Source organism: Pteropus vampyrus, unplaced genomic scaffold (assembly GCF_000151845.1).
Source record: "Pteropus vampyrus isolate Shadow unplaced genomic scaffold, Pvam_2.0 Scaffold90, whole genome shotgun sequence".
Classification (NCBI taxonomy): Eukaryota; Metazoa; Chordata; class Mammalia; order Chiroptera; family Pteropodidae; genus Pteropus; species Pteropus vampyrus.
In genome coordinates this window covers 1,806,685-1,816,567 of record NW_011888871.1, presented here as the reverse complement: position 1 = coordinate 1,816,567, position 9,883 = coordinate 1,806,685, and the positions used below count along the sequence as shown (strand labels likewise).

At 60.4% G+C, this 9,883-nt stretch overlaps 1 protein-coding gene across 1 annotated transcript in view; it reads right to left on the bottom strand.

Annotated features, from left to right (window-relative positions):
* The window catches only part of AP5Z1 (adaptor related protein complex 5 zeta 1 subunit), a 10,968-nt gene extending 1,341 nt beyond the window's left edge, over positions 1-9,627 (bottom strand). Inside the window, exons 1-14 of the mRNA XM_023532760.1 lie at positions 9,461-9,627; positions 6,701-6,835; positions 6,226-6,412; positions 5,623-5,767; positions 5,308-5,420; positions 4,717-4,882; positions 4,222-4,362; positions 3,838-3,875; positions 3,593-3,755; positions 2,913-3,091; positions 2,065-2,207; positions 1,517-1,657; positions 834-945; positions 315-578 (exon numbers count right to left, since the gene is read on the bottom strand). Of these exons, the coding sequence (XP_023388528.1) occupies positions 315-578; positions 834-945; positions 1,517-1,657; positions 2,065-2,207; positions 2,913-3,091; positions 3,593-3,755; positions 3,838-3,875; positions 4,222-4,362; positions 4,717-4,882; positions 5,308-5,420; positions 5,623-5,767; positions 6,226-6,412; positions 6,701-6,835; positions 9,461-9,501 (1,968 nt within the window). The 5' untranslated portion in view covers positions 9,502-9,627. The remainder of the gene's footprint in view (positions 1-314; positions 579-833; positions 946-1,516; positions 1,658-2,064; positions 2,208-2,912; positions 3,092-3,592; positions 3,756-3,837; positions 3,876-4,221; positions 4,363-4,716; positions 4,883-5,307; positions 5,421-5,622; positions 5,768-6,225; positions 6,413-6,700; positions 6,836-9,460) is intronic.
* Positions 9,628-9,883: the final 256 nt, after the last annotated feature.

Below are 9,883 nucleotides of genomic sequence, written 5' to 3'. Positions count from 1 at the left end.
CGGTCCGCTGCATGCCCCTCGCAGGCCCCGGGCCCACAGCCCATCCGGGAGGGCGGCGGGCAAGCCTCTGGGCACCAGGTGGGCACAGAGGTAGTTCTGGCCCCTAAAAGAACCTATCACCCCACTGGGGAGGGGCTGGGACCGGCCCTGTTCTTGGTCCTGGGCTTGAGTGGACTGGGGACAAGCTTGCAAGGAGCAGGCCCTTAGACAGGGAACAGATAGTCTGGAAGGCTCTGTGGAAGAGAGACTTGGGCCAGTGCTATCGATAACAGGCTTGCAGGAGGAGGGGAGGACACGAGAACATTCTAGATTTGGGATGGAGGGGTCTGTATGGCGCCGCGTCTAAGCCTGGGGATGGCGCCAGCAGTGACAGTGCTGTAGCTGAGGACGAAGTGGGGAATGGGCGTGTGGCAAGCTAAGTGCAAAGGCCAGTGAAACCAGGATGGGCGAAGCCCCATAGGTGGCCAGCAGGGGACCCACCTGTGCACGCGGGCTTCATACTCTGGGACCTGGTAAAGCGAGTCACTTCTCTCCAGGATCGCCAGAGCCAGCTGGTTGGTCAGGGCCCCGTCAGCGAACTGGGGGTCCAACATGAGAGACTCAGTCCCACCCCCAGCGAACACCATCTCCTGCCACTCTCTGCCCCCTGCCCTGGACCGGGGGACGGGCTGGCCAGGTGGGACCCTGGCTGGGGCCAGAGGTGCTGGCCTTTGCTCTGTGACTCTCACTGATCCCCAGCTGAAACTCTACAAAGGTCAAGGGTGAAACCACACCGGCCCTCTGCTGCGGGTGTCCAAGAGCCGGGGGATGGGGGACCTGGGCAGCAGGCTCACCTGGGTCACTGCCGAGAAGAACACCTGCAGCAGGGTGGGCACAGCCTCGGCACACTGCACCACCCGGGCACAGCTGGCCATGGGCTGCAGCAGCTGGTGGAGTGGCGCCAACCTGGGGGACACACGGTGTCCCGCTGAGCACCCGCCCTGCCCCTACCCCCCGTAGTGCCCAAGGACACGCTCTGAACCCGTGAACCCACGTAATCCCACAGGCCAGGGCCCGCGGGAGGAGAGGAGGGTGCAAGTGCCACGGCCTGGACCAAGTCCTGAGACCAACTGCTCCTATCAAAGGAGGTCGCCTGTCACCATGCACATCTCGTGCTCCCGAGCCCCACGCCCCTCATCAGCCACTCGCCCCTCAGCAGGGCCCTGCTCCCAGGGGTCGAGTGGAGGCGTCTGGGGTGGGAGCCTCCTGCTCCTAGCGGGGCTGAGCCTCGTTTCTCTGTCTGTAGAATGGGGTCACCACGGGGCCTACCTCGCAGGGTTACAAGGACTGACCCGCGTAACTGAGAGAGCCGAGTGCTGGGCGCTGTGGCCAGTGCCTGCTGGAGTCGGGGTGACCCAGCTGTCTCTCTAGGTCAGGGTGCTAGGCCTGGGGGTGGACGCCAGGGCCCAGCTGCCCTGGGACTGCGCTGCGGCCACACACGGGCCTGCCCCAGCGGCTCCTGGCTGAGGGACCCTACCTCTCTGCGGTTCCGCTGGCCTTGGCACGCAGCAGGTGTTGGAGGAGACCCTGGAACTGCGGGTCCCGGGAGGCCTCCAGGCAGCTGGGGGTCCGGAGGGAGGCGTCCCAGAGTGGCCTCTCGGATGCAGCTGGGGACAACCTGTGAGTGGACACATGCCTGAGACCAGGCTCAACGTGGGCTCTGGGCACAGGCCAACCGAGGCCCGACTCGGCCCCGCCCTCACGGGCACCATTGGTTGGAGAGAGAAAGGAGCCGATGTCACCATAACATCACAGCGCCCCGACCCAGTGGTGGGCCTCAGGGTGACCAGAAAGGGCCTGGGAGCCCAGCACCTGTGGGGGGTGGGGAGGGGCCATGAGGGGCCACCGCTGAGTGACAGACAGGCGAGGGGCTCCGGGCTGCCATCGGAGGCGCTGAGTCACAGGCGCTTACTTTGCAGAACACAGAGCAGCCAGGGGAGGGTCAGGGGAAGGGGAGGGACACAGTCAGATCGGTGAGGAGAAGGGCCTGGGCACGTGTGACCAGGTGGCGCCCCTCAGGCTCACCTTAGCTGCAGGTCCAAGGCCGCCGTCAGACAGGGCAGGTCGAGCAGCGCGTGGAGCATTTCCACGGCGGTGGCGGCGTCGAGCAGGGACGGGAGGAGAGCCACGAACTCGGCGGTCAGGGGCGGGCTGTTCCAGGCCAGGAACTGCAGGGAGAGGCGGGCGGCTCAGCGGGACCAGGAGGCTTTGGTGGGGCCACCGGCTGGGCGCCGGCCACCACCGAGGGAGGAAGCAGGCCACGACCTCGCCGCTGCTGTCACGGGCGTGCTGCCGTTGGCAGGGGCGTCTGCAGCGGCCCCCCCCCACCTTCTCATTCGTCACTGTGACCCAGGGATCCAAAAATACCCCGTCCACTTATTTTATTCCACTATTCTTTCTGCTTCTGCGTCCACTTTTGTGCCAACAACTAAAGCATTTCCACTTCGCTGCAGCCTTTCGCTCTGATTAAAGGAACCACGTCTCCAATTGATTTTGGAAAGACTGCCCACTGACTGCCAGTCACAGAAGACACATCAAAAGCCAATGACACCGAAGGGCTGACCACACCAAGCAGAGCTAGATGCTAAAATCTGTACAAACTTGTGAGAACTAAGCCACAGGTCAGGCCTCCTGAGAGGTTCAGCACAAGGCTCTGCCTGACGGCGAAGCTGTTTGCCCGTGACACGGGGACACCCTGGGATGCCCTGCACCTCGCCCTCTGCCCTGCACTCCAGGTCACCTGCCCTGGGCCCTGTGGTCACAGCCAAGACTTGCCTGAGGCCCTGCGGTGGAGGGGAGAGCCCGGGACACTGTCCCCCAGCCCTGCCCCCTCCCCCGGCCCCCCACTCTGGCCCGGGAACCAGCTTGCGTGCCTTGAAGAGGTTGGGGAAGCTCAGCTTGAGGACGCCGAGGCTCCTGCCGAACAGGGGGAGGCTGTCCCTGCACAGCTGGAGGAACTCGAAGGCCAGCTCCGGGCTGTGGAAGTGTTCGGAGGGGACCCTGGTGAACAGGTGCTGGTACACGGCTCCCGAGACCACTGCGGCCGCCTCTCCTGAAAGGCACCACGTCCGTCAGGCAGGGCCGGCAGCAGCACCTGGACCTCGTCGTGACAACACCTCTGCCGCTGGTCAGGGCCCCTCGGAGTCTCTGGCCGAGTGTCCACGGCCGTACGTGTCTCTAGGCCACCGAAGGCTCTGAGGCGTCCACTCGCAAGAGAAAAGCTGAGCTGTCCTCAGCTCCCCAAGGCGGCTCTGGCTCTGCCCACAGACCAGCCACTTTGGGGAGCACGAAGGAGAACGTTCTTTAGAAGCCGCTGGTTTCGTGGCACCTTCCACGAAACTCTCGCGTTCTTACGCAAATGGAATTCTAAGATCGACAAGGCTGATGACACTTCAGTTCGCTACATAAATCCATCTTACAAGTCCCAGCCCAGCGAAGCAACGCCAATCTGAAGCAAGGAAGGGGAGCAGCGTGGAGGGAAAGGCTGCCCTTGACCGTGAACTGCTCTGCTCCCCCCGCAGCCCTGAGCTCAGCGCGTGGGACCGGGGCTCACCGTGGTTCAGGAAGAACTGGGCGAGGGGCAGCAGCGCCCGCACGTGGGTGGGGTCCTCACACAGCCGCGCCTGCAGGGCCTTCAGGCAGGAGAGGGTGCGGTACAGGAAGGAGGGGTCCTGCCTGCAGAGCACGTCCAGCACCAGCACGGCCTCCACCAGGCACTGTGGACACAGAGGCCATGCCCAGGGGGAGCAGGCGAGCCCCTGGCCACCCGCCTGCCCCGCCGGCCCGCCCGGCACTTACGGCCTTCTGCAGGTCCGCGTCCCCCTTCCTCAGGGCTCCTGGGGGAAGGAAGAGAGTCACTTGTTTCTGCTCCAGCATCAGGACAGCAGAACGACACAGTGCGCTGTACTCTGGAAGCTCGAGAAGGGGGCGGCAAGCCAGCCACTGGGGCGGGGGGCACGGCAGGGCCTGGCAGAGAGCTGCCCCCAGGGAGGATGAGACAGGACTGACGCTGGGGGACACAGCCCCCGAGAGCCCAGGGATGGCGTCGGTCCAGTGCTGAGCCCCTCGGGGTTCATGCCTGAAAAAAAGCCCTCGGGGAAAAAGCAGCTGCCGGGGCTCCGGCCTCCTGTGAGCAGCTGAGGTGTGACCTTGAGGGAGAGGGGACAGCACCCAGGGACTCACGTCGGTTACTCTGCTCGACGAGGCGCTGGCAGTACTCGAAGGCTTTCTCCCGCAGCTGCTCCTGCGGGGACAGCAGGCGGCTGGCGGAGGAGGCGGCAGACAGCACGGACAGGGTGGAGCCCTCCAGCTCCGACTTGTCATCTGCAGAGGCGTGTGAAGGTGCACAGCGGGGTGAGGGTCAGGCTCCATACACGGAGGCTGCCTGTCTAGGGGCCACGAAGAGAGCTGCCACTAGGGACACCCGAAGCGCTGGGCCCACTGCCCAGTCTCATCCACCAGCCACCTTCCCGGTCACTGGGCACCCGCAGTGCAGCAGAGGGCTCTCCCAGTGAGTCACTTGGCAGAGGAGGAGCTCAGGGACAAGGCCCGACTTAAGTGAGCCCTCGGACGTCTCTGACATGTCTGGAAGGGCCTGCTGGGGCCACCGAGTCTCAGCCAAGGTGGCCAATGTCCCCCAGGGGCGCCCTGGGTCCTACCCGCGTCCGCCTGTCCCACCTGCGTCTGGGGCACCCAGGCCCTCGGGGCTGTGCAGCAGCCACGCCCGAAGCATGGAGAAGGCCTGCACGTTCAGCCACTGGTCCTCTGTGAAGTGCTGGCCCGTGGACAGCACCGTGAAGAAATCCGTGGCCACAGCCCCGTCCACCTCGGTGATGGGGCCTGGCTGTGGGAGGCAAGGAAGACCAGGTAGGGCAGCAGGGTCCCTGGGCCCCCGGGCTAGGGAGGGTGTCGGGGCTGAGACTGGGAGCGTCCAAACTCTTCTAGAACTAGGACACCCCCCCGCCGCCCTTCGTAGAGGCATAAGCACTGGCACTGGAGTTGAGAATATGTCCCTCCGTCAGATGAGGAACCCTCGCCAGGAGGGTCCGGACCTCAACAGTCACCCAGAGAGAGTCATGGGCTGTGGGGCTGTGACCCTCTGGGACCCAAAAGTCCCCCTCCTCCAACCAAGTGGAGACAGGAAAGAAGGACTGTTCTGGAAGCAGGGCAGGTGGCAGGACAGGAAGTCAATGGGGTCCCATGGGCAAGGCTGGCCAGGTGGCCCAGGGACACCGAGGAGCAGGGAGGTTCTGGGCCCCTCCGCCTCACCGGCCGGGCCCTGGGAGTGGAGAAGAAGCCCCCGGACGAGTGTGTGGGCCCCTGCTGGACGCTGGCGTAGCGCAGCCAGTCCACCAGCCTCTTGTTCAGCAGGCGGGTCTGGTCTGCAGAGGGAGTGGGGACAACGCCGCGGGGAACGAGTTAGACCCCACGGACTCAGGCTGAGCGGGGCACTGGCAGGTCTCTGTGGAAAATGAGCAGCCCTGCACAGAGCTCCAGCTCTCAGGCCCCGCTGGCACCCGCTCAGGCACAGCGACGCCCTGCTCCACCTCCCTCTCCGCGTGGGCCTCTCCAGACGGTGGGTACCTTCGTGGAGGCTGCCTGGGGCGAGGCTGGTGACCTTCGACAGGACTGGGAGGAGGGGCCTCAGACTGGGCCCCTCGGGCTGCCGGCTCTCAAGGACTTTGAAGATGCACTGGGCCACATTTCTGACCTCCTGCTTTCTGTCCCCCTGCAAATCAAACACAGGTGGCATGGGAAGGCTGACTTGCCTAAGTGCCTGAAGAGACACGTCATTTGGTCTGAAAACATCTGGAAAGGGGACTGTCAAATTCTGAAGCTTGTCACTCTGCTAGCAGCATTAATGCCATAATGCCACCCCTTATGGGTATCCGGGAATGTCACCAGAGCAGACCAGGCCCTGCGGCCTGAATCAGCCTGCGCAGAGTGCTGGCTGCCTCCCCAGGGACACGTGGGAAGAAGGGAAGATGGGAGAGGGCGGGGTCAGGTGTTTCTGCTCGTTATCGATGCATCTGAGTGTTGGCAGGTCCTCGGCGGCCACTGAGACTGGGGAATGGAGGGGACCCAGCTGAGCCTGCCCACGTGGGGGCCGCACACCAGCCTGCTGCTTCTCGGGCCCCAGGGCCACCAATGGCAGGTGGCCAACCTAAACGGTGACAGGTGCGCTACCTGGGCCAAGAGCACAGAGGCTACCAGGCTCAGCTGCCGCGTGTTCTGGATGTGGTCGCAGGACAGGCTGAGGCTGTCACAGGGTGACCTCTCTCTCAGGATGGCGGCGCAGAGAAGTTGGAGCTGCTCGGGGCACGTGGGCAGGCAGAGGGTGGTCTGTAGCAGGTCCACGCATGTCTTCTCCAGCCTGGGACAGCAAGGTCACAGCGGGCAGCCGGCATGTCACACCACTGCAAAGGCGCCCAGCACCCAGGGCTCACGGTCACTCCCCTCTCACTCTGGAGAAGTGGCCTTGGTCCCCTGGGCAGGTAGAACGGACTTTTATATTTGAGAACCTTTAGCACTGGTTTAAGTGGACACAGATCAAACGCCAAAGGTTTGTGCCCGCCTGCCAGGCACTGATGTGGCATTCCCATGGCGGTGCCTGTTAGGAGCCCACCCCGGGCCTGCCACACCCACAGGTGAGCACGCTCACTTCCTGTTATATTTCGTGGCTGACACGATGAAGAAAAGCCTCTGCAGGGTGTCAGTAGCCTCAGGGCCTGGGTCCTTCTGCAGCAGCTTCCTGAGCCGGGAACAGAACTTCTGCAGGTCCTCGTCCTGGAGCTCCCTGAACAAGGACGACATTGTCAGCAGCCTGGCACCAAGAGACCTTGTCGAAGGACTCAGAAACGCCACCCTCAGCTGGGACCGAAGGACCGGCAGCCGCAGGGAAAACCCCCACTGAGTAAAGAGAAACCTGGGCATCACAGGACAATGACCCCACCACCCATAACATCGCTTGTGACAAATGAGCTGACTGGTTCCTTGACCTGGCTTCTTTCCCTGGGGCTTGGCCACCCGTGGGACACTCCTGTCCCCTGCCGGACAGTGCTGTTGGGGAGACCACCCCCGCCACAGTTTACAAGGACAGCACACATTATTAATGGGGACTCCACACATTCAGATTTTGTGGTTCCAGGAACAAAAGAACTAAAACCAATTGGGTTTAGGAGTTGAAAAGGAGATTTAATCTGAAATAAGTTGCTTTTCAAGAGTCCTTCAATGAGTCTTTAACTTCTGGGAACGAGTTAAATATAATACATTAAAGAGCAAATTTTATGACACTTGTAAGGTAAGCCTACTATAGTTCCTCACTCTAATACGTAATTTGCTAATGAATAACGTCTATTGAGCATCGTCAACATGTAACACATTGAACAGTCTCAAAATGGAAACCTGTTTTTAAGTTTTATTCCAGTCCAAAAAGCAAGAAAACGTAACATGCCAGTGAGTCACCGTATTAGGGACTTCTGGGGGACTCTTGGAGAAGGACCTCTCTGTGCTGTGACCTCCCTGGGGGCCACCCCGCAAAGCCATGACTGAAGTCCACTAAACCTATTCTGGACTCCTCAGATGTTTGAGCTCTGGAATCTAGAACCTTCTTTGACAAGAAAGTTTGATGAACACATGAAGGTGGGGTCCTGGGACAGCTTCTTGTGTTTCCTGTTCTTACTAAAAGGCTGGCAGACAAATACCAATGAGCTCTCCGCCACTGCCTTCAACTTTGAACTCCTGCAGGCGCTGAGGACGCACACTCCCCGCTTTACTCCTCTCAGTGGGCAAGTCCTTTCTCCTCTTGCTTCTGACCCTCTGCACAGGCCCTCTACCTGAAATACCCTTGACTTCTTCCCTCGCTGGTTAACTCCTCACTCACCCCAAGTTTCTGATTAGTTGTCCGTCTGGAGACCCCCCCTGACCTCGCTGCACACCTCCCTCCATCCACCCCCAACCCAAATCCACTTCCTTCACCTCTTCTTCAGCTTACAAGAGATGCTTCTGATAACCTTTTCCAGACTTGCTTTCCGTCTCTGAAAACTTTGGAAATTAAAATTCACTCCAAATCCTAACTCCCAAACTTCAGCAATATCAAGTACCACCGAAAATCCCACACTTAAAGTAAAACATACTGAAAGCGAGTAAGACTTCAATGATAGTTACTACTTTCCTCAAATCCTAGTCGAGAGAAATTGTATAACTTGTACATTTTACTTATGGATATTGAAACACACACTACCCTCAATCTGCCCACCCACCCAAGACAAATAAATAAGAATTTAAATAGTGAGGGATAGTCCTTCTGCCTTTTATTCCACAAACCTACATCTTCAAGCATTAAGGTGAGCTGGAAGAGCTAAATTCAACGGAGTTCTGAGTGGGTCTCAGTTCTCACAGCAAGACCTTTACGGTGAACATGCCACACACTGAATGAAATGGTAGGATTTAAAGATATCTATTATAACTTAATACAGCCCCTCAGTTCAAGTGAACTTGAACTAGAATATTGGAACTTGAATTAGAATACGGGAATATCCGTCCCATATTGAAGGAAACACAGGCTCTGCTGGAACTATTGGGAGATGGGGCTGCAAATCCACGACGCACTCTCTTGCAGATTTTCAAGGGTTATTTTCACCGCAGATTTTTGCCCTGTTTACAGCCTTTAGAACCTAATCTGCATTCAAGGTCTTGCTTCACTATAATCACAGCAGCCTCAAACGTCCTAATCTTTTCCACTAAGTGGTCCCGCTCAGAATCTAGTGTTTTTGTTTGTTTGTTTGTTTTTAAGTTTACCATGAGCTTGTGGTACTGGTGGCATTTTCTTTTCTTAAACAGGTAGTAGCATCAAGGCTTAGACTGATGGACTGGGGTTTTAGTTCTAGCCTACACCTTCTGCTGTCTCCCATGATTGGTCAGTTGGTGAGGAAGGTTAGTGGGAGTCCAGAGCCATTTCCGGGCCAAGATGGTGGGTAATTTCTCAGCCCACCCACTGCACCCGCAGGAGACCATCTTCCTAAATCACACATTCCATGGCCCCCCAAAGCCCTCGGATGGCCTCAAACTCCTGAGTTCGCCACGGCTCGATCCCAGCAGGCTTTCCAGCCCCTTTGTGGCTTTGTGCTCATGACTCTGGAGCATGACAGCTTCTGGCTACCCCACTTCCGGTTGGCCTCAGGCCAATCTGCGGGGTCCCGCCCCACTTTTTTCCCCACTTATTCTTCGAAACGCTGCTCAGCTGCCACTTCCTCCGGGACCCACTCCACTCTCCCCGGACCTCCTCACCCCGGGTCCGGCCGGCGTGGCCTCCCCGCCCCCGGGTCTCTAAGGCGAGTCCAGACGGGCTCCTCGAAGTCGCCGCGCCCAGGCCCCGCTCTGAACCCTACCACCAGGCGCCCCGAGGGAAAGGCGCGGGCACCTGGCCTGGCGGAGCAGACTCTCCGCCCCCGCCGTGAACATGCCGCCGCCAGCGCCGCGCAGAGACGCGGCCCGCGCGCTCCGGTCGCTCGCGCTCCACCAGCCCCAGCTCGTAGCTTCCGGGTCGCGTCACATGCCGCATCACGTGCGGCGTCACGTGGGTAAGGCGGGCAAACCGCCGACCAATGGGCTTTGCGAGAGCTTCTCGCGGGGGCGGGGCGGGGCGGGGTCGTCTGCGCTCTCGCCGCGGGTAGGGTTCGGCTCCTGAGCGCCTTCGGGGTCTGGGGAGCCCAGGACCCCGGAACCGAGGCACCCTGGAGCCCGAGGTCCCCGTGCTCCGGGCCCCGAGACAGCTGCCGGTGGACGCCGGGCGCCCGGGCGCCGCCGCCCCAATTCCAGGTGGTTTCATAAACACAGCGCCGTT